Source organism: Cetorhinus maximus, chromosome 6 (genome assembly GCF_964194155.1).
Source record: "Cetorhinus maximus chromosome 6, sCetMax3.hap1.1, whole genome shotgun sequence".
Taxonomy (NCBI): domain Eukaryota; kingdom Metazoa; phylum Chordata; class Chondrichthyes; order Lamniformes; family Cetorhinidae; genus Cetorhinus; species Cetorhinus maximus.
This window is the reverse complement of record NC_135884.1, coordinates 197,588-223,077: the sequence shown is the minus strand read 5'-3', so window position 1 is coordinate 223,077 and position 25,490 is coordinate 197,588. Positions and strand designations below refer to the sequence as shown.

At 44.6% G+C, this 25,490-nt stretch overlaps 1 protein-coding gene across 1 annotated transcript in view; it reads left to right on the top strand.

Moving 5' to 3' along the window:
* Positions 1 to 25,034, top strand: part of rft1 (RFT1 homolog) — a 67,135-nt gene extending 42,101 nt beyond the window's left edge. Inside the window, exons 9-12 of the mRNA XM_078543060.1 lie at positions 1,007 to 1,151; positions 18,812 to 18,917; positions 19,730 to 19,979; positions 24,736 to 25,034. Coding sequence (XP_078399186.1) covers positions 1,007 to 1,151; positions 18,812 to 18,917; positions 19,730 to 19,979; positions 24,736 to 24,894 — 660 coding nt within the window. The 3' untranslated portion in view covers positions 24,895 to 25,034. The remainder of the gene's footprint in view (positions 1 to 1,006; positions 1,152 to 18,811; positions 18,918 to 19,729; positions 19,980 to 24,735) is intronic.
* Positions 25,035 to 25,490: the final 456 nt, after the last annotated feature.

The following is a 25,490-nucleotide window of genomic DNA, read 5'->3' as shown; positions in this document are numbered from 1 at the left end:
TGCTTGAAAGGACAGTGGAAGCAGATCCAATACTGTAGCAAATTCCAAAAGGGAATTGGATAAATATGTGAAGGGCAGAAAGTTGCAGGGCTAAGGGAAAAGTGCAGAAGATTGTAGCCAATTAGATAACTCATCAAAAGAAGGCGCAGTGGGTCAAGTATCACCTTCCGTACTTTAAGATTCTATAACCTCTCTCAGAATAGGTTTTTGTACCGATTGTTGCCGATTTATGAAGAATGAAATTGAGAGAGGGGAATGTGTAACGAGACCTGGGTGTCCTTGTACACCAGTCGCTGAAGGTAAGCATGCAGGTGCAGCAGGCGGTAAAGAAGGCAAATGGTATGTTGGCCTTCATAGCCAGAGGATTTGAGTACAGGAACAGGAATGTCTTGCTGCAATTGTACAGGGCCTTGGTGAGACCACACCTGGAATATTGTGTGCAGTTTTGGTCTCCTTATCTGAGGAAGGATGTTCTTGCTATAGAGGGAGTGCAGCGAAGGTTTACCCGACTGATTCCTGGGATGACGGGACTGACATATGAGGAGAGATTGAGTCGATTAGGATTATATTCGCTGGAGTTCAGAAGAATGAGGGGGAATCTCATGGAAACCTATAAAATTCTAACAGGACTAGACAGGGTAGATGCAGGAAGGATATTCCCGATGGTGCGGGAGTCCAGAACCAGGAGTCACAGTCTGAGGATATGGGGTAGACCATTTAGGACTGAGATGAGGAGAAATTTCTTCTCCCAGAGAGTGGTGAGCCTGTCCACAGGAAGTAGTTGAGACCAAAACATAGTATGTTTTCAAGGAGGAGTTAGACATAGCTCTTGGGGTGAAAGGGATCAAAGGATATGGGGAGAAAGCGGGAGCAGGCTATTGAGTTGGATGATCAGCCATGATCATAATGAATGGTGGAACAGGCTCAAAGGGCCGAATGGCCTACTCCTGCTCCTAGTTTCTATGTTTCTATGAAATATTCACTAAACTTTGTATTTGGTTACCAGGAGGATGTTTCTATGGCAGCCACTGTTCTGGAGATGCTTGTGAAGCTGGTGCTGTTGATTGGACTGACCATCACTGTGTTTGGATACTCATATTCTCAACTGGCACTGGATATCTATGGTGGATCGGTGCTCAGCTCTGGCCCAGGTATTGCTCTCTGTGTGCAAGGTGCTTTATTTCAACTCGCGTTTTTATGTCACCCCAAGAGATGGAATTTGAGCAACTTCATGAGAACTGCATCAGTAACTTTTGTTTAATTTACTTAACACTGACAGATCCTAAACAGGTCAACCACAGCGATTCAGAAGTAATTTTTAAAAATTCATTCTTGGGATGTGGGCTTTGCTGGCTGGGCCCTAGTTGCCCTTGAGAAGGTGGTGGTGAGCTGCCTTCTTGAACCGCTGCAGTCCATGTGGTGTAGGTACACCCACAGTGCTGTTAGGGAGGGAGTTCCAGGATTTTGATCCAGAAGGAATGGTGATTTGGTTCCAGATTAGGATAGTGTGGGCTTGGAGGTAATGGTGATCGCACAACAATACTGTTTTATCCTTCTGTGTGGGGAAGGGAGCTGCTGTTGAAGTAAGTTCATTTGTGAAATGTTCTGTAATGTTTGCTGCAAGTGATGTTGGCTTGAAAGAAATCTTCAACCCACATTCAGCAAGCGATTGACTGACAACATTGAAATTGATGAACTCCAGAGTGTGGCTAGTGGCTAGAGGATAGAGTGTGTGGGGGCTGGTGAGATATGGAAGGATGTGGGTGTGAGGTGTGGAGGCACAGGGAATGCAGTGTTATGGATGGGGATGGGGGTTATAGTGGAGGGTGCTAAAGTTCTAGCTCAAAGTGCTGTTTTAAATAATTTACATTTTGGAGTCTACATTATGTGTGTTTTTAACTCCAAAATGCATTTAAAATGCAATGTTGGGCCATTAAATGTTCTCACTTGGTACTAGCATGAGAATTTGTGTTAACTTTTTTTTTGTCCGTGTATTAATTCTGGCCTCTTGAGCATCCCTGATTTTAATCACTCCACCATTGGCAGCCTGCCTTCAAGTGCCAGGGCCCTAAGCTCTGGAATTCCCTCCCTGAACCCCTCTAACTTTATGTCCTCCTTTATGAAGCCTCTTCAAACCTGCAGTTAGGGGGCTAAGACTTCTCACACTATATTTTTTATATATATCCTCATGACTAACTTCTAAAATTTTAAAAGCTGGGCAAAGACCCTTTTTAACATGGCTGAAGCTATGTCTGTCAAACAATAGGAGCTAATATAGCAGTTTATCAGAAACTTGCACTTCATTACCTCTGAAGAGAACCTAATGAACCTGTGGGCTGCAGAGACCAAATTTAAAGGGAACCATACAAAGTCCATCTACATTTCATAAGCCAGGCCTGGCTAACCAGAGCCGATTTGTCTGCTAGAACAAAACCCCACAACCTCCCATTCAAGACTTAATGGTTGGAACATTAACAATCTCAGGGACCCAGACAAAGTGATACACATCCTTTGTCAAAGCCAGAGTGGAGAGGTGGGAGTCATGTGACATGAACCTCCAGTAATATTGTGTTGTACTAAGAAACCTCAGTCGGCTATTTTTACATCTACCTAGCAGCTGCACAGAAAGGCTGCCTGAGTACCTGGCCCCATCTATACAGTTTCGACTGGAATTTCTATACCATCGCCTACAAGACTGATTCATCTCTGCATGCCTACCTCATTGTGGAAGGCAGCTGTACTGGAAAAGTAAATTATCCAGCATCAGTTCAGCCTGCTGATCTCTGTGAAGGAATACATCATTGAACTTTGATTCAGGACTCTGGACACACATGAAACAATGATTCTTTTCTCTCTGGTCTTTTCCCTATAAATCTTTCTTTCTCTATCCCTCTTTTATTGTATGAGTGTACAGGGGGCTACATAGCGATCTCCTTCCTGTGTTTTGAGTGTGTGCAAATTAAGTAACCCTTGAAGTTCAAAATTCATGCTATCTTGAGTTTGCTGTGGGGTTAGTCATAGAAATTGCACCACACCAAAACTGAGGGGTTGGGAAATACACCACCGCTTGTAAAAGGGGAAGCAAATCAAAACACCTTCCTGTTTACAGATGAGTGGTGAGAGGAGAAATCAGGGCTGTTAAAATTAACCCCCCTCCTGTCCATAACAGAAATTGGAAGCTCAAGAATCAATTGGAAACCAAAAGGTGAAAACTCGGTGGCTGGAACAAATTTTAAGACACAATAGCTTAACACAGCAAATCCCTTTTTCCTATCACTCAGAAAATGGCAACTTTTGATGCCCAGATGTGGGCCAAACAAAGGAATTTGAATGATGAAACTCTAGCGGTCCTTTAGAGCAACTGAACGCTCCAGCTGGGGAGGTACAGTTAAAGTTGCCAGTAAAGTGAAGGGAAGTGATCTTATCCAGTTATCCAGCTGTTGGTAGAGCATTTGGATCTCATGTTACCAGTAGAGCTCAACCATGACTCTGAACCCCCTCCCCCACCCCAATTCGAGATTGAAAAACTCAGAATGTAGCTAGAATTTAAGGAGGGAAAAAGAGAGAAGGAGAAGCACTGGAGAGAGAAGAATTCCTGCTCCAAAAATTGGAAATGGAACTAGCAGCTCAAATGGAGACAAGACAATTGGAAGCTGCCAGGGAAAATCTCTCCCTACCCAGTAACGACCCCTGTATCCCTACCCAAGAACCACTCTTGATGCCCTCAAGTATGCGAGATTCATTCCCAAATTTGAAGGGAGTGATTATAGAGTCATTTTTTTGTTACTTTTGAGAAAATAACAGGACAGCTAAAATGGCCATCAGATATCTGGACCTCTTTAATTCAGGGGCAGCTATCAGGGAGAGTGCAAGAGGTCTACTCCATGCTGACTTCTGATGGGTCCATGAATTATGAACAGACCAAGGCTGCCATCCTAAGTGCCTATGAGTCAGTCCCGGAGGCATATCGCCAGCAATTCCAGAATGCTTGTAGAAGCCCACACAAACCTGTATCAAGTTCAAATGGCTGAAGCAAACTTCATTCGACCCATGGGTAAGATCCCTAAGAACCCCACGCACCTACGAGGGGCTGCATGAGTTGGTATTGTTGGAGGAATTCAAAAATTGCTCAGCCTCCAACCTACCGAATTCACTTAGAGGAGCAGAGAATCCTCACAGCCAGGGATGCAGCAGTCACAGCAGACAGCTACGATCTCACCCATAGGCCTGGAAACTCAGGCAGACCCTTTCCAAACCATTTCCATGAACATTGGAAAGATAAGCAGGGTGATCTAGATATGAAAGGCACCCCACCCTGGATTGTTGTACCAGGAGGCAGTCACATGGTCTTCTGATTTGGTCAGTGGTCAGGGGCAGGAGAGTGTGACTGCAAGTGAGGCAGGGAAGGGGACCCAGAGGGCCGGAGTGTGAGCCTCTGTAATTGTCCAACAATTGTCCAATTGTTACCTCAGTTTGTTTGGATGAGAGTGGGGGTTGCAGGGTGGGTGAGCAAACTGACCATGGCACCGTGTACAGGGAGCCAATCAAGTGGGGGGGGAGCAAAAAGGAATGTAGTGGTAGTAGGGAACAGTATAGTCAGAGGGATTGACACTGTTCTCTGCAGCAAAGAGTGTGAGTCCAGACGGCTGTGTTGCCTGTCCAGTGCCAGGGTGTGGGACATATCCTTGGGGCTGGAGAGGAACTTGCAGTGGGTAAGGGAGGACCTAGTCATCGTGGTCCATGTAGGTACCAGTGACATGACAAAAAAGGAGGTTCTGTATAGTCAGTGTGAGGACCCAGGCACCAAATTAAGAAGCAGAACCTCAAAGGCCATAATCTCTGGATTCTTACCTGAACCACGTGCAAATTGGCATAGGATAAATTAGATTAGGGAGATAAATGTGTGGCTCAAAGATTGGTGTGGAGTTCCGGTTTGTGGGACATTGGCACTAATATTGGGGAAAGTGGGATCAGTACCTATGGGATGGTGTACAACAAAAAACCGTGCTGGGACCAGTGTTCTTGCGAGCCGCATAACTAGGGAAGTAGAGAGGGTTTTAAACTGAATAGTGGGGATAATAATAGTGGGGAGATGTCGTAAACCAAAGAGTAGTCAGGGCAAAAGAGAAAGGTATTATTATGGGAAATGAAAAACAGACCATGACAGGAAGGGATAGAAAGTACAAATCTAACAGTAAATCAGCTGATGAAACTAGTGGTTATAAAAAGAATAAAAGGATAAAACTAAAAGCTCTGTATCTGAATGCACGTAGCATTTGAAACAAAACAGATGAACTGAGAGCATACATAGAAATAAATAATTATGATTTAATAGCCATTACGGAGACAGGGCTGCAGGAGGACATGGATTGGGACCTGAATGTTAAAGGGTATTTAGGGGGACAGGAAGCAAGGAAAAGGTGGAGGGGCGGCTCTGTTAGTTAATGATGGCATTAGCACAATAGAGGGGAATGACCTAAGTGGAAACGCTTTGGGTAGAGATGAGAAATGGTAAAGACAAGCAGTCACTTGTGGGAGTTGTGTACAGGCCCCTAACAGTAACCACAGGGTAGGGTGAAGCATAAACGAAGAAATAATTGGAGCTTGTCAGAAAAGCACAGCGATAATTATGGGCGATTTTAATCTACATATAGACTGGAAAAATCAGATGGACAAAGATAGCCTAGATGAGGAGCATATTGAATGTTTTTGGGTTAGTTTCTTAGGACAGCATGTTCTGGAGCCAACCAGAGAGCAGGCTATACTAGACCTGGTATTATGCAATGAGATCGGAGTAAATAATGATCTCATACTGAAGGTGCCCCTAGGTAGCTGCGACCATAATATGGTTGAATTTTATATTCATTTTGAGGGAGAGAGGAGTGGGTCTGAGACTAAGATTTTAAATTTACATAAGGACAATTATGAGGGTCATGAAAGCTGAGCTAGTGAAAGTGAAATGGCAAATTAGGTTAAGGGATAGGTCAATAGAGATGCAGTGGCTAATATTTAAGGGGATATTTCAGGATGCACAGAATAGATACATTCCAACGAGTAAGAAAAAGTCCAAGAGACGGACACACCATCCGTGGTTAACTAGAAAGGTTAAGGATAGTATCAAACTTAGAGAAAAAGCATATAATTGTGCAAAGACAGGTAGAAGGCCAGCAGATTAGACAGAATACAAAGAACAGCAAAGAATGACCAAAGTACTAATAAGGAGGAAAAATTTAGAGCATGAGAGAAAGCTAGACAGAAATATAAAAACAGATGGTAAGAGTTTGTATAAATATTTTTAAAAGAGAAGAGTTAACAAAGTAATTGTTGCTGCTATAGAAGGTGAGTCTGGAGAATTGAAAATGGAAAACAAGGAGATGGCAGATGAATTGAACAGGTATTTTGCATCAGTTTTCACTATAGAGGATATAAGTAACATCCCAGAAGCAGCTATAAATCAGGAAATGGAATTGGGAAGGAAGTCAGGAAAATTACAGTCACCAGGGAAGTGGCACTGAGTATATTGTTGGAGCTGTGGGCTGACAAGAGCCCAGGTCCTGATGGACTCCATCCTAGGGTCTTAAAAGAAGTGTCTAGTGAGATAGTTGATACATTGGTTTTCATTTTCTGAAACTCCCTAGATTCAGGGAAGGTCCCATTAGATTGGAAAATAGCAAATGTAACTCCATTATTCAAAAAGAGAGGGAGACAGAAAGCAGGAAACCACAGGCCAGTTAGCTTAACATCTGCCATAGGAAAAATGTTAGAAGCTATTATTAAAGAAATTGTAGCAGAGTACTCGAATAATCTCAAGGCCATTAGGCAGAGTCAACATGGTTTTGTGAAAGGGAAATCATGTTTAACCAATTTATTGGAGTTCTTTGAGGAAGTAACATGTGCAGTGGATAAAGGGGAACCAGTGGATGTACTGTACTTATTTCCAGAAGGCATTTGATAAGGTGCCACATCAAAGATTATTGCGGAAAATAAAAGCTCATGGTGTAGGGGGTAACATATTGACATGGAGAGAAGATTGGCTGGCTAACAGGAAGCAGAGAGTAGGCAAAAATGGATCTTCTTCAGGTTGGCAAGATGTAATGAGTGATGTGCCACAGGGATCAGTTCTTGGACCTCAACTGTTTACAATTTATATAAATGACTTGGATGAAGGGATGGTCGCCAAATTTACTGATGATACAAAGCTAGATAGGAAAGTAAGTTGTGAAGAGGACATAAGGAGGCTACAAACAGATTTAATAGATTAAGTGAGTGGGCAAAGATCTGGCAGATGGAGTATAATATGGGAAAATGTGAAAATGTGCATTTTGGCAGGAAGAATAAAAGAGAAGCATATTATCTAAATGGTGAGAGATTGCAGAGCACTGAGGTGCAGAGGGATCTGGGTGTTCTAGTGCATGAATCACAAAAGGCTAGTATGCAAGTACAGCAATAATTAAGAAAGCTAATAGAATGTTATTGTTTATTATGAGGGGAATTGAATATAAAAGAGGGGAGGTTATGTTTCAGTTGTACAGGGCATTGGTGAGACCACATTTGGAGTACTGGGTACAGTATTGGCCACCTTATTTAAGGAAGGATGTAAATGCGTTGAAAGCAGTTCAGAGAAGGTTTACTAGGCTAATACCTGGAATGGGCAGGTTGCCTTATGAGGAAAGGTTGGACAGACTAGGTTTGTATCTGCTGAAGTTCAGAAGCATAAGAGGCAACTTGATTGAAACATATAAGATCCTGAGGGGTCTTGACAAAGGTGGATGTGGGGAGGATGTTTCCTCTTGTGGGAGAATCTAGAACTAGGGGTCACTGTTTAAAAATAAGGCACCTCCTTCCCAAATGACTAGCAGGGGGAGCCAACCAGATTTTCCTTTTATTCATTTGTGGAATGTGGGCTTCGCTGGCTGGGCCAGCATTTATTGCCCATCCCTAATTGCCCTTGAGAAGGTGGTGGTGAGCTGCCTTCTTGAACCGCTGCAGTCCATGTGGTGTAGGTACACCCACAGTGCTGTTAGGGAGGGAGTTGCAGGATTTTGATCCAGTGACAGTGAAGGAACAGCGATATATTTCCAAGGAACCTCCAGGTGGTGATGTTCCCATGTGTCTGCTGCCCTTGTCTTTCTAGATGATAGTGGTCATGAGTTTGGATCCCATACTCACAAACCTTAATGCAGAGTCACGTGGCAACCTGACAGGGTTGCCCTCTGCATTTAAAATGATCTATAACAACCCACCAGGCTACAGCACTGTAGCCTTACCTGGTATGGATGCAGGAGAGGCTTCCAAAAGACCATCTTCCTATCATCCCAGCCCAGAAAAGCTGGCCCAAGTTCAGGAGCAGATTGCCCGTCTTTTGCCGTGCCAACCCAAAGCACCTAGCAACAGAAGCTGGAACACCCCAGTTGTGCTAGCGCACAGGCCAGGAAGCAGGGAACTGCCATTGCCTCTGCTAGCTTCATGTCTGACATGCCAGTGTGAATGAGAGAATGAATGCATACTTCTTTACTTCCTATTCTTCCTTCATAAGACCAGAAAAAAAGAAAATAGAATTATTTTTTCTCTCTGAGACAAAGACGCTTTTTAACATGGCTGAAGCTATGTCTGTCTGTGACCCTCGAACAATAGGAGCTAATATGGCAGTTTTGCAGAAATTGACACTTCTTCATTATCTCTGAAGGGACCCCAATGATTCCTGTGGGCGGCAGAGACCAAATTCAAACAAACTATACAAAGGCCATGGAGAGCATGTTTCAGAACGTGCAAGGAAGTGCAAGCAGAGAGGGAATGAGTGACCGCCAATCAGAAGAAGGGGAGCAGGCAGGTAGTGAAGGAACCCCCTGGGTGCATCTCGCTTGCAAACCGTTGGAAAACAGTGAGAGTGACGGTTCCTCTGTAGAGGCCAACCAGAGCAAAGGCCATGGCTGTGTGGGTGGTCCAGCTGCTCAGGCAGCGGAGGAAGAAGTGTGGAAGGGCAATACTGTTAGTGATGGGAGTAGACAGGCGTTTCTGCGGCCGTAGACGTGACTCCAGGATGGTATGTTGCCTCCCAGGTGCCAGGGTCAAGGACGTCATGGAACGGCTGCAGGACATTCTGAAGGGGGAGGGTGAACAGCCAGAGGTCATGGTCCATGTTGGGAAGAAAAAGAAATGAGTTAGGGAGTTAGGTAGGAAATTGAAAAGCAGGACTTCAATGGTAGTAAACTCCAGATTACTTCCGGTGCCACACTGTAGTGAGTATAGGAACAGAAAGATAGTGCAGATGAATGCGCAGCTGGAGAGATGATGCAGGAGGGAGGGCTTTAGATTCCTGGGGCATTGGGACCATTTCTGGGGGAGGTGGGACCTGTACAAGTTGGACGGGTTACATCTGAACAGGAACGGGACCAACATCCTCGTGGGGAGGTTTGCCAATGCTGCTGGGGTGGATTTAAACTAAATTGACGGGGGGATGGGAACCTGAAAAGTAGTTCAGAGAAAAGAAGCTGAGATGGGATTAGAAGTTAAAACACTAGTGAGTGAGTCTGGAAGGCAGAGAAAACATAAGCTAAATAAGAAGTGAGTTTAGCAAGGCTGAATGGAATATATTTTAATGTAAGGAGCCTGAGGAATAAGACAGATGAGCTGAGGGCACAGATAAGCATGTGGGAGTATTATATCATAGCGATGACCGAGACTTGGCTAAAAGAAGGGCAGGATTGGCAGCTCAACATTCCTGGTTATAGGGTATTCAGACGAGATAGAGAGCGGAATAGAAGAGAAGGGGGTGTTGCAATATTGATCAAGGAATCAATTATAGCAGTGAGAAGGGATGGTATCTTGGAAGGATTGTCAAATGAAGCCATATGGGTAGAACTAAAGAACACAAAATGGGCAAACACGCTGTTGGGTGTGTACTATAGGCCCCCAAAGAGTCAGGGAGAGATGGAGGATCAAATATATAATCAAATTTCAGGGAAGTGTAAGAATAATAAGGCAGGAATAGGGAATTTTAACTACCCAAATATTAACTGGGATAGCTTTAGTGTGCAAGGTAGGGAGGGAGCAAAATTCTTAAATTGCATCGAAGAGAACGTACGTTTCAGTATATAGAGAGCCCAACAAGGGAGGGGACAATTCTGGACCTAATATTCGGAAATGAGCCCGGGCAGGTGGAAGGCGTATCTGTCTGGGAGCATTTTGGAGATAGTGACCATAACTCAGTTAGATTTAGGATAGTTATGGAAAAGGATAAGCTTGGGCAGGGAATAAAAGTTCTAAACTGGGGAAAGGCTAATTTTACTAAGATGATATACGATTTGACCCAAGTGGACTGGGAGCAGCTACTTGCAGATAAAACTGTGTCAGAGCAATGGGAGGTATTCAAGGAGGAAATAGCGAGAACACAGGGCAAATATGTTCCCGTAAAGACATGGGGAGGGGACCAAGTCTGGAGAAACCTGGATATCAAGCGACATAAAAGTTAGGATTAAGAAAAAAAGAGAAGCTTATGTCAGATACCAAGGGCTCAATATGGCAGAGTCATAGAGGTCTACAGCACAGAAAAAGGCCCTTCAGCCCATCGAGTCTGCGCCAGTCAAACAAGTACCTAACTATTCTAATCCCATTTTCCAGCACTAGGCCCATAGCCTTGTATGCCATGGCATATCCAAATACTTCTTAAATGTTATGAAGGTCTCTGCTCTACCACCCTTTCAGGCAGTGAGTTCCAGATTCCCACCACCCTCTGGGTGAAATAATTCTTCCTCACATCCCCTCTAAACCTCCTGCCCCTTACCATAAATCTATGGCCCCTGGTTATTGATCCCTCCACTAAGGGGAAAAGTTCCTTCCTGTCTACCCTATCTATGCCCCTCAATCATGTCACCCCTCAATCTCCTCTGCTCCAGGGAAAATAACCCCAGTTTAACCAATCTCTCCTCATAATTAAAACTCTCCAGCCCAGGCAACATCCTGGTAAATCTCCTCTGCACACACTACTGCAATCACATCCTTCCTATAATGCGGATTCCAGAACTGCACACAATACTCTAGCTGCGGCCTAACCAGCGTTTTATACAGTTCCAGCATAATCTCCCTGCTCTTATATTCTGTGCCTTAGCTAATAAAGGCAAATATTCCATATGCCTTCTTAACCACCTTATCTACCTGTCCCGCTACTTTAAGGGACCGGTGGACAGGCGCACCAAGGTCCCTCTGATCCTCGGTACTTCCCAGGGTCCTATCATTCATCGTGTATTCATGTGCCTTGTTTGTCCTGCCCCAGTGCATCACCTCAAACTTATCCAGATTAAATTTCATTTGCCACTGATCAGCCCATCTGACCAGTCCGTCTATATCCTCCTGTAATCTAAGGCTATCCTCCTCACTATTTACCACTCCACCAATTTCCGTGTCATCCGCAAACTTACTGATCAACCCTCCTACATTCAAGTCTAAATCGTTTATATATAACACAAACAGCAAGGGACCCAACACCGATCCCTGTGGAACCCCACTGGACACAGGCATCCAATCACAATCACAACCCCTTGACCCTTGGTGGAGGGATCAATAACCAGGGGGGATAGATTTATGGTAAGGGGCAGGAGGTTTAGAGGGGATGTGAGGAAGATTTATTTCACCCAGAGGGTGGTGGGAATCTGGAACTCAGAAAGGGTGGTAGAGGCAGAGACCCTCATAACATTTGGTTCCTGCCACTCAGCCAATTCTGGATCCAATTTGCCAAATTGCCTTGGATACCATGGGCTCTTACCTTCATTATCAATCTCCCATGCAGGACCTTATCAAAAGCCTTACTGAAGTCCAAGTAGACTACAAATGCATTGCTCTCATCTACATACCTGGTCACCTCTTCAAAAAAATTCAATCAAATTGGTCAGACACGACCTCCCCTTAACAAAACCATGCCGACTGTCCTTGATTAATCCCAGCCTCTCCAAGTGTAGATTAATTCTGTCCCTCAGAATTGCTTCCAATAGTTTCCCCACCGCTGAGGTTAGACTGACTGGCCTGTAGTTCCCTGGTTTATCCCTTCCTCCCTTCTTGAATAATGGTACCACATTGGCTGTCCTCCAGTCCTCTCGCACCTCTCCTGTGGCCAGAGAGGTATTGAAAATTATTGCCAGTGCCCCTGCTATCTCCTCCCTTGCCTCACTCAACAGCCTGGGATACATTTTATCCGGGCCTGGAGATTTATCTACTTTAAGCCTGCCAGACCACTTAGAGCCTCTTCACTTTCTATGCTAATTTCTTTAATTATATCACAGTCCTTCTGCCTGATTTCCATACCCACGTCGTCCCTCTCACTTGTGAACACCGACACAAAGTATTCATTTAAAATCCTACCTATGTCTTCCGGCTCCACACACAAATTACCACTATGGTCCTTAATGGGCCCTACTCTTTCCCTAGTTATCCTCTTACTCTTGATGTACTTGTAAAATAACTTTGGATTTTCCTTTATTTTACCTGCCAATGTTTTTTTCACGCCCCCTTTTTGCTCTCCTAATTTCCTTTTTAAGTTCCCCCCTACACATTCTATACTCCTCCAGGGCTTCCGCTGTTTTGAGCCCTTGGTATCTGCCATAAGCCTCCCTTTTTCTCTTTATCTAATCCTGTTTATCCCTCGACATCCAGGGTTCCCTGAATTTGTTGGTCCCAGCCTTTGTCTTTACTGGAATATGTTGGCCCTGTATTCTCCCTATTTCCTTCTTGAATGAGTCCCACTGCTCTGACGCAGATTTACCTAAAAGTAGCTGCTCCCAGTCCACTCTGGCCAAATCATATCTGATCTTATTAAAATCGGCCTTCCCCCAATTTAGAACTCTGATTTCTGGCCCATCCTTGTCCTTTTCCATAACAACCTTGAATCTAACGGAGTTATGATCACTATCTGCAAAATGCTCCCCCACTGATACCTCTATCACCTGCCCGGCTTCATTCCCTAAAATTAAGTCCAGGACCGCCCCCCCCCTCTTGTCAGACCTTCTACATACTGGCTTAAAAAGCTCTCCTGGATGCATTTTAAGAATTCCGCTCTCTCTAAACCTATCACATTATGACTAACTCAGTTAATGTTGGGGAAGTTGAAATCCCGACTATTACTACCCTATTATTTTTACACTTCTCTGAAAGTTGCCTACATATCTGCCCTTCTATTTCTCTCTGACTGTTTGGGGGCCTATAGTACACTCCCAGCAATGTGATTGCTCCTTTTTTGTTTTTCAGTTCTACCCATATGGCTTCATTTGAGGAACCTTCTAAGATGTCATCCCTCCTTATTGCTGTAATTGATTCCTTGATCAATATTGCGATACCCCCTCCTCTTTTACCTCTTTTGCTGTCTCGTCTGAAGACCTTATACCCTGGAATATTGAGCTGCCAATCCTGCCCCTCTCTCAACCATGTCTCTGTGACAGCAGTGACATCATACTTCCATGTGTTAATTTGTGCCCTCAACTTATCTGCCTTATTCATCAGACTCCTTGCATTAAAATAAATGCCATCCAGCATTGCCAAACTCCCTTGTGCCTTAACTGGCCTATAATTTCTATGCCTTCCAGACTCACTTGCTCTCTCTTCTAATTTTGGCTGTGCATCTCCCTGTGCTGAACCTTCTCTCAGGATTCCATCCCCCTTCCAAATTAGTTTAAACCCTCCCCAACAGCACTAGCAAACCTCCCCGCAAGGATGTTGGTCCCATTCCAGTTCAGGTGCAACCCGTCCTCCTTGTATAGGTTCCACCACCCCCAGAAACAGTCCCAATGTCCCAGAAATCTAAAGCCCTCCCTCCTGCACCATCTCTCCAACCACCCATTGATCTGGACTAACCTCCTATTTCTATACTCACTAGCGCGTGGCACCGTGAGTAATCCAGAGATTACTAACTTTGAGGTCCTGTTTTTTAATCTGTTTCCTAGCTCCTAAATTCTGCTTGCAGGACCTCATCCCTCTTTCTGCCTATGTTGTTGGTGCCACGATCTCTGTCTGTTTGCCCTCCCCCTTTAGAATGCCCTGCAGCCATTCAGTAACATCCTTGATCCTGGCACCAGGGAGACAACATACCATCCTGGAGTCACGTCTACAGCCACAGAAACGCCTGTCTGTTCCCTGTACTATCGAGTCTCCTACCACTATTGCTCTTCCCCTCTTTTTCCTCCCCCCCTGTGCAGCTGAGTCACTCCCAGTGCCACGAGCGTGGCTGCACTCCCCAGAGGAACCGTCACTCTCACCGTTTTCCAACACAGAAAAACGGTTCTCGAGCGAGATGCACCCTGGGGATTTCCTGACCACCTGCCTGACACCTTTCTTCTGACTGATGGTCACCCATTCCCTCTCTGTCTGCACTTCCAGAAGCTGTGGGGTGACCACGTCTAAAAGCGTGCTATCCACGAAACTCTCAGTGCCTCCAGCTGCCGTTCAAGCTCTGAAACTCAGAGCTGAAGTAGCTGCAGTTGGTGGCACTTCCTGCACACGTGGTCGGTCAGAGAGCAAGGAACGTCTAGGACTTCCCACTTGTTGCAGGCGGCGCATAACACGGGACTGAGCTGCCCTGCCATGCCTCGAGTTGAAAAAAAACCCCTTTAAGTTAAATACAGCAAAAAAAAGCTAAATTATTTATGTACTTTAAATAAAAACTAGAACCCCTCCCTTTCTTTAGCTTAATCTATTTTAAACTGGAGAAAAACACTTACCCACTACTCACCAATCAGCTCTCACCTTTGTGCTGACGTCACTTTTCGAAGCTTCCCCGCACTCGCACTGGTTTCTGATCTCTCCGCCGCGCTCTTGTGCTGTCTTGTGATGTCACTCTTGTTTTTTTTTGGAAAATATACTTTATTCATAAAACATCTGAAAGAACATTACAAAACATTTCTAAATGGCCATCACAAAAAATGCAATCAGATTCAACTTTTACAGATGTCACTCTTGTTATTTTCAACGAGAACTGACCGCAGGACACTCTTCCCAGACTGCTTCACCACGATACTGACTGCAGGACACTCCTCCCAGACTACTTCACCGTGATGCTGATTGCAGGACACTCTTCCCAGACTGCTTCACCACGACGCTGACTGCAGGACACTCTTCCCAGCCCCGAGAGGAGTATACAAAGTGCAGAGAGGAACTTAAAAAGGAAATTAAGAAAGCTAAAAGAGCGCATGAGAAAGCATTGGTGAGTAGAATAAAGGAAAACCCAATGTTTTTTAAATATGTAAAGAGCAAGAGAATAACTAGGAAAAGAATAGAGCCAATTAGAGACCGTAGGGGTAATTTGTGTGTGAACCCGGAAGACGTGGGTGTAGTCCTCAATGAATACTTTGCGTCAGTCTTCACAATGGAAAAGGACGATGCAGGTATAGACATCAGGGTGGAGGACTGTGAAATATTAGAGGAAATTAACATAGAGAGAGAGGAGGTACTAGCGGGTTTAGCGGCCTTAAAAGTGGATAAATCTGCAGGCCCGGATGAGATGTAACCCAGGCTGTTGAGGGAGGCAAGGGAAGCGATATCAGGGGCCCTGGCAGTAATTTTCAAATCCTCTCTGGCCACAGGTGAGGTGCCAAGGGACTGGAGGATTGCTAATGTTGTCACATTATTAAAAAAGGGAGGAATGGATAGTCCAGGAAATTACAGGCCAGTCAGTCTAACCTCAGCAGGGTGGGGAAGTTACTAGAAAGAATCCTGAGGGACAGAATATATCTGCACTTGGAGAGACACAGACTGATCAGGGATAGTCAGGATGGATTTGTTGACTAAGGGAAGACCGTGTTTGACAAATTCGATTGAATTTTTTGAGGAGATAACTAGGAGTGTTGATGTGAGTAATGCATTTGATGTGGGCTACATGGACTTTAGCAAGGCTTCTGATAAGGTCTGTCATGGCAGACTAGTCAAGAAAGTAAGAGCCCATGGGATCCAAGGCAAAGTGGCACATTGGATCTAAAATTGACTGAGAGGCAGGAAGCAGAGGGTGATGGTAGAGGGATGTTTCAGTGACTGGAAGTCTGTTTCCAGTGGGGTTCTGCAGGGCTCAGTGCTGAGGCCCTTGCTGTTTGCGATGTATATAAATGATTTGGACTTAAATGTAGGGGGTATGATCGAGAAGTTCGCGGATGACACAAAAATTGGTAGGGTGGTAAATAGTGAGGAGGATAGCTGTAAACTGCAGGAGGATATCAATGGACTGGTCAGGTGGGCAGAGCCGTGGCAAATGGAATTCAACCCGGAAAAGTGTGAGGTAATGCACTTGGGGAGGGCTAACAAGGCAAGGGATTACGCTATGAATGGTAGGACCCTGGGAAGTACTGAAGATCAGAGGTACCTTGGTGTGCATATCCACAGATCCCTGAAGGTAGCAGGGCAGATAGATAAAGTGGTTAAGAAGGCATTTGGGATTTTTGCCTTTATTAGCTGAGGCATAGAATACAAGAGCAGGGAGGTTATGCTGGAACTATATAAAACGCTGGTTAGGCCACAACTGGAGTACTGTGTGCAGTTCTGGGCACCACATTATCGGAAGGATGTGATTGCATTGGAGAGAATGCAGAGGAGATTTACCAGGATGCTGCCTGGGCTGGAGGGTCTGAGCTATGAGGAAAGATTGGATAGGCTGGGGTTGTTTTCCTTGGAACAGCGAAGGTTGAGAGGGGACCTGATAGAGGTGTATAAGATTATGAGGGGCATAGATAGGGTGGATAGGAAGGCGCTTTTTCTATTAGTAGAGGGGTCAATAACCAGGGGGCATAGATTTAAGGTAAGAGGTAGAAGGCTAAGAGGGGAGTTGAGGAGAAATGTTTTCACCCAGAGGGTGGTGGGAGACTGGAACTCACTGCCTGAAAGGGTGGTTGAGTCAGAAACTCTCGTGACATATAAGAAGTATTTAGATATTCACTTGCATTGCCATAGCCTCCAGGACTATGGACCTAGCACTGGAAAATGGGATTAGTGGAGTCAGATCTTTGTTGACCGGCGTGGACACGATGGGCCAAATGGCCTCCTTCTGTGCAGTAGATGTCTATGAGTCTATGAGCCATCTACATTTCACAAGCCAGGCCTCGACAACCGGAGCTGATCCATCTTAGGAAAAAGGACCCCGCAACCTCCCATTCAAGACTTAATGGTTCGAACATTAACAATCTCAGGGACCCAGACAAAGTGATACACACTCGTCAAAGCCAGTGTGGAGAGGTGAGAGTCATGTGACATGAGCCCCTAGCTGGTGGAACCAGTAATATTGTGTTGTGGCACTAAGAAACCTCAGTCGGCTATTTTTCCATCTACCTAGCAGCAGCACGGAAAGGCTGTCTGTCCAGGCTGAGTACCTGGCCCCATCTATACAGCTTCGACTGGAATTTCTATACCATCGCCTACAAAACCAATTAATCTCTGTGTGCCTATCTCATTGTGGAAGTCAACTCTACTGGAAAAGTGAATTACCCAGCATCAGTTTTCAACCTGCTGACCTCTGTTCTATAAGGGCGACCCCTAATTTTAAAACAGTGCCCCTGTGTTCTGGACTCACCAATAAGGGGTAACATCTTTAAACGTCCACCTTGTCGAGACCGTTCAGGATCTTGTATACTTCAATTAAGTCCTCTCACTCTTCTGAATTCCAGTTGAAACAAGCTCAGTCTGTCCAACCTTTCCTCATGAGAGAACCCACTCATTTCAGGTATCAATCTAGTAAACCTCCTCTGAACCACCTCCAATGCATTTACATCCTTCCTTAAGGAGACCTCCTCCTTGTAAGGAGACCAAAACTGCCCACAGTATTCGAGATGTGGCCTCACCAATGCTCTGTATAACTAAGCATAACATCCTTACATTTATAACAAAAACAGAAAATGCTGGAAAAGCGTAGTGGGTCTGGCCGTATCTGTAGAGAGAGAAACAGAGTTAATGTTTGGAGTCCGTATGATTCTTCTTCAGATACGGACTCGAACTGTTAACTCTGTTTCTGTCTCCACAGATGCTGCCAGACATGCTGAGTTTTTCCAGCATTTTCTGTCTTTGTTTCAGGTTTCCAGCCTTTGTAATATTTTGCTTTTATCCTTTTGAGTTCAATTCCTCTCGTAATAAAGGATAGCACCCCATTAGCCTTCTGCTGTACCTGCATACTAACTTTTTGTGACTCATGTACTAGAACACCTAGATCCCTCTGCACCTCGAAAATCTGTAGTCATTCTCTGTTTCAGTAATACTCTGCTTTTTTATTCTTCCTGCTCGAGTTTGCTGTGGGGTTATTAATAGAAAATTGAATTACACCAAAATGAGGGTTGGGAAACACGCCACCACTTATAAAGGGGGAAGCAAAACGCCTGTTTACGGCCGGATAGTGGGAAGAGAAATCAGGGCTGTTTAAATTAACCCCCCTCCTGTCCGTAACAGCTACCTTTGACCAAGATTTTGGTCACCTGTCTTAGTATCACCTTATGTGGTTCAGTATAAAATTCCCTTTGATAACATTCCTATGAAGAACTTTGAGATGTCTTGCTATGCTAAAAGTGCTATATAAGCGCAAGTTGTTATTATTTACAACAACTCTTCTGCTTTTTAACCTCCTAACTAAACACAATCAGTGAAATGAATTGTGCACCCGTACAAATTCCTTCCCCTAGGCTCAGGACGAGATCAGGTTCAGCTCTGATGCCCACTGCAGTCAAATAACTCATTGCCTTGAGTTCATGTGAAGAACAGTTACTTCGGGAAGCAACATAGGGTAACCTTTGCCCCTTTCCAGCATGGGTGTATACCATTGAGGAAAGAAGGTGAGATGTAATAGTTTTCTGTTTCTCTGTAGGTCCAACCCTTTTGCGTTGTTACTGTGTCTATGTACTGCTCCTGGCTGTAAATGGGGTGACTGAATGTTTCACGTTTGCTGCAATGAGTAAGGAGGAAGTTGACAGGTGAGTGGTTCAGGTTTAACTGTAATGTTAGATCTATTCCTCAAAATCAATAATCTCTTGAAATATTGAGGTCAGATGTTTATAGATTTATTGCACATAGAATTTACAAACACATCTGATGGTTAGTGACTCAAATGCATTGGAGTCCCGAGCTCAGTTTTCAGGCTGGCCTCTCGAAATCCAATTCCTCATTACTGCACTTCATGTTTCCTGATATTCCAACTCCAATTGCAAGAATTCTGAGTTCTCAGTCATCGATTTTCTGCAGTATCCAGCACATGTGTAGCAGTGAATATCCCCGTGAGAAATTGTGTGGGGTAGACGATGGCACCATGGTTATGTCACTGGAATAGTAATCTAGGGACCCAGGCTAATGCTCTGGGGACATGGGTTCAGATCCCACCACAACAGCTGGTGGAGTTTAGATTCAGTTAATAAAGTCTGGAATTAAAAGCTAACCTCAGTAATGGTGACCATGAAATTATCATCGATTGTCATTAAAACCCGTGTGATTCACTAATGTCCTTACATTATGGAAATCTGCCGTCCTTACCTGGTCTGGCCTACACATGACTCCAGACCCACAGCAATGTGGTTGATTCTTAACTGTCCCTCTGAAATAGCCTAAAAGCCACTCAGTTCAAGGGCAATCAGGGATGGGAAACAAATACTGGCCTTGCCAGTGACACCCACATCCTAAGAAAGAATTTTTAAAAATGTTTCCAACATTATAACAGCACATACACTTCATTGATATTTACTATATGGTCATTACTTGATATTTAGCTTAATATTTGATTGTTTTATTGAAGGTATAACTCTATGATGCTGGCTCTGTCACTTACATTCCTTGGCCTCTCCTATTGCTTGACCTGGTGGCAAGGAGGTGTTGGGTTTATTTTGGCAAACTGCCTGAACATGGGACTCCGGATTGCTCACAGCCTCCAGTACATCAGCCATTATTTTAAGCTCAGCAAGAATTGGCCACTTGTAGGCCTCCAGCTCCCAGGACCGTTGCTGCTGGTCTACCTTGGCAGTGCAATAGTGACAGCATTTTCACAGGTAGGTACCAGGGAAGGGCTGAAAAACTATAGGTGGTCAACGCCCCAAAGTACCTAAAGGAAAGTAACCCCTGACCCCGTGGCACATGGATGCTGACCCCTGAACCCCCATGACAAATGGACGCTGACCCATGACCCCGTGACACATGGGCAGTGGCCCATGACCTCCCCCCCCCCCATGATACATGGACACTGAGCCCTGGCCTCTCGCGACACACAGACACTGACCCCATACCCCATGACATATGGACACTGACACCTGACGCCCCAGGACACACAGACACTGACCTTTCAGCTGCCCTCATTACACATAGACACCGACCCCTGGTCTCTCTTCCCCCCCCCCCCCCCCCCACCGACCCATGACAAATGGACACTGACCCCTGACCCCCTGTGACACACGGACACTGGCCTGTGACCCCTTGTGACACGTGACAGTGTAGCAAGTCAGCTCGGCCGAGTGGAATGATCATCCTGCGCGGTATGTGGGAAGTCATGGACATGCTATGTATGCTGGATGAACATATCTGCTGGAAGTATCACCGGCTGCAGAAGCTTGAGCTCTGGGCCTTGGAACTTGAGCAGTGGCTGGAGTCACTGTGGTGTACTCTCGTGATGCAGAGCACTAGGCGGGTAGCATGTTTAGGGAGGTGGTCACACCACAAGTTAGGAGCATGCAGGCAGAGAGGGAATGGGTGCCCACTAGCCAGTCTAAGGGATCTAGGCAGGTAGTGCAGGAGTCCCCTGAGTCTATCTTGCATGCTAATTGGTTTTCCATTTTGGATACTGGGAAGGGGCATGGTTCCTCAGGGGAGTGCAGCCAGAGCCAAGTCCATGGCATGGTGTCTCAACTGCACAGGAGGGGAGGAAGAAGAGTGGAAGAGCAATAGTGATAGGGGATTCGATAATCAGGGGATCAGACAGGCATTTCTGCAGCTGTAAACATCACTGCAGATGGTGCGTTACCTCCCTGGTGCCAAGGGTCAAGGATGTCATGGAGTGGCTGCAGGATATTCTTCTGGGGAAGGTGAACAGTCAGAGGTCATGGTCCACACTGGTACCAATGATATAGGTAGGAAGAGGGATGAGGTCCTGAAAGCAGATTTTAGAGAGTTAGGAAGTATAATTAAAAAGCAGGACCTCAGGAGCAGTAATCTCAGGATTACTCCCAGTGCCATGTGCTAGTGAGCATAAGAATAGGAAGATTGAGTGTTTGAACACGTGTCTAGAGAATTGGTGTAGCGGGGAGGGCATCAGATTCCTGAGGCATTGGGACCGGCTCTGGGGCAGGTGGGACCTGTACAAGATTTTCAGGTTACACCTTAACAGCACCAGGACTAATAATCTTGTAGGGAGTTTTGCTAATGCTGTTGGGGAGGGTTTAAACTAGCTTGTCACAGGGATGGGAACCTGAGAGGTGGCTCAAATGGGAAGGAAGTAAAGCTGGTAATGGGAAGTAGAAAAGTAGCAAGTGAAATTAGAAGGCGGGTGAAACGAAGGCGAGCATCATCTAGGCTTAGAATACAGAATAATGTCAAAAGGACAGTTAAAGGCACTCTACCTGAATGCACAGAGAATTCACAACAAAGTAGATGATTTAAAGGCACAAATAGAGGTAAATGGGTATAATGTAATCGTCGTTACGGGAACATGGCTACAGGGTGACCAAGACTAGGAACTGAATATTCAAAGACATGCGATATTTAGGAAGGAGAGGCAAAAAGGAAAAGGTGGTGTTGCACTGATAAGGGCTGGGATCAGTACATTACTTAAGGGAGGATCTCAGGTCAGAAGAACAAAATGTAGAATCTATTTGGATGGAGCTAAGAGACAGTAAGGAGAGCAAACAATGGTAGGATAAAAGCAAAAAACTGCGGATGCTGGAAATCGAAAACAAAAACAAAAATACCTGGAAAAACTCAGCAGGTCTGGCAGCATCTGTGGAGAGGAACACAGTTAACGTTTCGAGTCCGTATGACTCTTCAACAGAACTAAGGAAAAATAGAAAAGAGGTGAAATATAAGTTGGTTTAAGTGGGGGTTGGGACAAGAGAGCTGGATAGAGGGCCAGTGATAGGTGGAGATAACCAAAAGATGTCACAGACAAAAGTACAAAGAGGTGTTGAAGGTGGTGATATTATCTAAAGGAATGTGCTAATTAAGGGTAGAAAGCAGGACAAGCAAGGTACAGATAGCCCTAGTGGGGGTGGAGTGGGGGGAAGGGATCGAAAAAGGCTAAAAGGTAGAGATAAAACAATGGACGGAAATACATTTAAAATTAATGGAAATAGGTGGGGGAAAAAAAATCTATATAAATTATTGGAAAAAACAAAAAGCAGGGGGAAAAATCAGAAAGTGGGTGGGGATGGAGGAGAGAGCTCGTGATCTATAATTGTTGAACTCAATATTCAGTCCGAAAGGCTGTAAAGTGCCTAATCGGAAGATGAGGTGCTGTTCCTCCAGTTTGCGTTGAGCTTCACTGGAACAATGCAGCAAGCCAAGGACGGACATGTGGGCATGAGAGCAGGGTGGAGTGTTGAAATGGCAAGCGACAGGGAGGTCTGGGTAATGCTTGCAGACAGAACGAAGGTGTTCTGCAAAGCGGTCACCCAGTCTGCGTTTGGTCTCTCCAATGTAGAGGAAACCGCATTAGGAGCAGCGAATGCAGTAGACTAAATTGAGGGAAGTGCAAGGTTTATGCTAAACTGAAACTGGTATCAGAAACTGATAAAGGGAGAATAGAATATGCATGTAAATTAGCAAAAAACATAAAAATGAACTGTAAAAGTTTCTATAGGTATGGAAAAAGGAAATGCTTAGCTAAGACAAATGTGGGCCCATTATAGACAAAGTCAGGAGAATTTATAATGGGAATAGAGAAATGGCCGAGAAGCTGAATGATTACTTTGTGTCTGTCTTCACTGGGGAAAATGCAAGAAATCTCCCAGAATTAGAGATCCAAGGGACTAGGGTGAATGGGGAATTGAAGGAAATTAGTATTAGTAAGAAGGGTGTATTGGAGAAATTAATGGGACTGAAGGCTGATAAGTCCCCAGGACCTGATGATCTACATCCCAAAGTGTTGAAAGAGGTGGCTATGGAGACAGTGGATGCATTGGTGATCATCTTCCAAAATTCCATAGATTCTGGAGTGGTTCCTGCAGATTGGAAGTTGGCAAATGTCACTCCATTATTTAAGAAGGGAGGGAGAGAGAAAGCAGGGAACTACAGACCTGTTAGCCTTACATCAGTAGTAGGGAAAATGCCAGAATCTATTATAAAGGATGTGACAAATGGACACTTGGATAACAATGATCTGATTGGGCAGAGTCAACATGGATTAATGAATGGGAAATCATGTTTGATGAATCTGTTGGAGTTTTTTGAGGATGTTACTAACAGAATTGATAAAAGGGAGTTGGTGAATGTGGTATACTTGGATTTTCAGAAGGCTTTTGATGCCTCCCCCATAGGAGGTTAGTCAGCAAAATTAAAGCACATGGGATAGGAAGCAATATACTGACATGGATTAAGGATTGGTCAACAGACAGAAAACAGAGTAGGAATAAAAGGGTCATTCTCTCATTGGCAGACTGTGACTAGTGGGGTACGGCAAGGATCAGTACTTGGGCACCAGCTGTTCACAATATATCTGAATGATTTGGATGTGGGGACCAAATGTAATATTTCCAGGTTCACGGATGATACACAGCTAGGTGGGAATATGTGTTGTGGGGAAGATGCAAAGTGGCCTCAAGAGGATTTGAACAGAATTAGTGAGTGAGCAAGAACATGGCAGATGGAATATAATGTGGAAAAATGTGAGGTTATTCACTTTGGTAGGAGGAACAGATGTGCAGAGTATTTCTTAAATGGTGAGAGATTAGAAAGTGTCGATGAACAAAGGGACCTGGCTGTCCTCATCAATAAGTCACTGAAAGCTAATATGAAGGTGCAGCAGGTTATTAGGAAGGCTAATGGTATGTTAGTCTTTATTGCAAGGGGATTTGAGTACAGGAGTAGTGAAGTCTTGCTTCAATTGTATAGTACCTTGGATAGACCTGGAGTTCTGTATGCAGTTTTGGCCCCCTTACCTTAGGAAGGATATTATTGCATGGTTGGAGTGCAATGAATGTTCACCAGACTGGTTCCCGGGATGGTGGGACTGTCCTATGCAGAGAGATTGGGGAAACGGCCTGTATTCTCTAGAGTTTTGAAGAATGAAAGGTGATCCCATTGAAACCTACAAAACACTTAAAAGGAATAGACAGGGTAGATGCAGGTAAGATGTTTCCCCTGGTTGGGGAGTCTAGAACTAGGGGGGTCAATTTCAAAATAAGGCAGAAGCCACTTAGGACCGAAATGAGGAGAATTTTTTTTCACTGAGGGTTGTGAATCTTTGGAATTCTCTACCCCAGTGTTGTGGAAGATCAGTCATTGACTATGTTTAAAGTAGAGATTGACAGATTTCTAAATGCCAGTGAAAGAAAGGGATATGGGGATAGTGTGGGGGAAAAAGGCATAAAGTGGATGATCAGCCACGATCAGATTGCATGATGGAGCAGACTTGATGGACTGAATAGCCTACTGCTCCCTATGTTCCTATGATACACGAACACGTACCCCTGACTGCTCATGATACGCAGACAATGACACACCTCTATGATACATAGACATTGGCTCCTGACCCCTATCATACTGACATACAGTCTCTTTCATGCTATCTTGTTGCTTTGAGCTGTTTTATTTTATTCCCAGGCCGCTCTGAGTGAGCAAGGGTTAATGGCCCTGTTGGTTCATGTTCTGCTTGGGGCTGTGTGTTTAATCATCGTCCTCGTCACAATCTTCTTCACTGAGCCTAAACTTGTTCAGTTCGTTAGAACTCAATTCCTTTCCCAGGACAAGAAAGAAACATAGAATTGGGAATGAAACCAGTGGAGTGGCGATTACAGAGAGAGACTAACACCAGCAGCCCTAGAGGGGCAATGGACCGAAATCTCACATTTCAATCGTTATAAAATCACTGAAACTAAAAGCAGACATTGTGGAAATCTCCAGCCTTTGTATGTGTGAATCCAGTGATGAGTGCGTTTTACTAGAGTTTGGCAATGTTTGCTTGTCAATCGGAATATTTTATTGGAGGTGAGGTTTGATACGAGGGGAAAACGTCAACCTGATTCACCCAGGTGGAATTGATAGCAGCAATTCATGGATTCCATTCACAGATCCCAGGCTTCCAAGCCTGCTGCCAGGTGTTTATTGAATTCTGACTATTAACATCCTCCTGTTCATACTTCATGCCTGTATAGTACAAATGTGTAGGATACAGGGGAGATAGATATTAATGGTGAGGATTCCCAGTGTTCTGTTTGTTGAGAGGAAAGTATAATTGACAAATGTAGTTCAATACAGATAAAAATGAGGTAATACACGGTGGTGGGAAGAAAAGGGAGGTCACCCATTACTTGGAAGTTCCAAGTCCAAAGGGATTTTGGAGTACAAATACACCAACC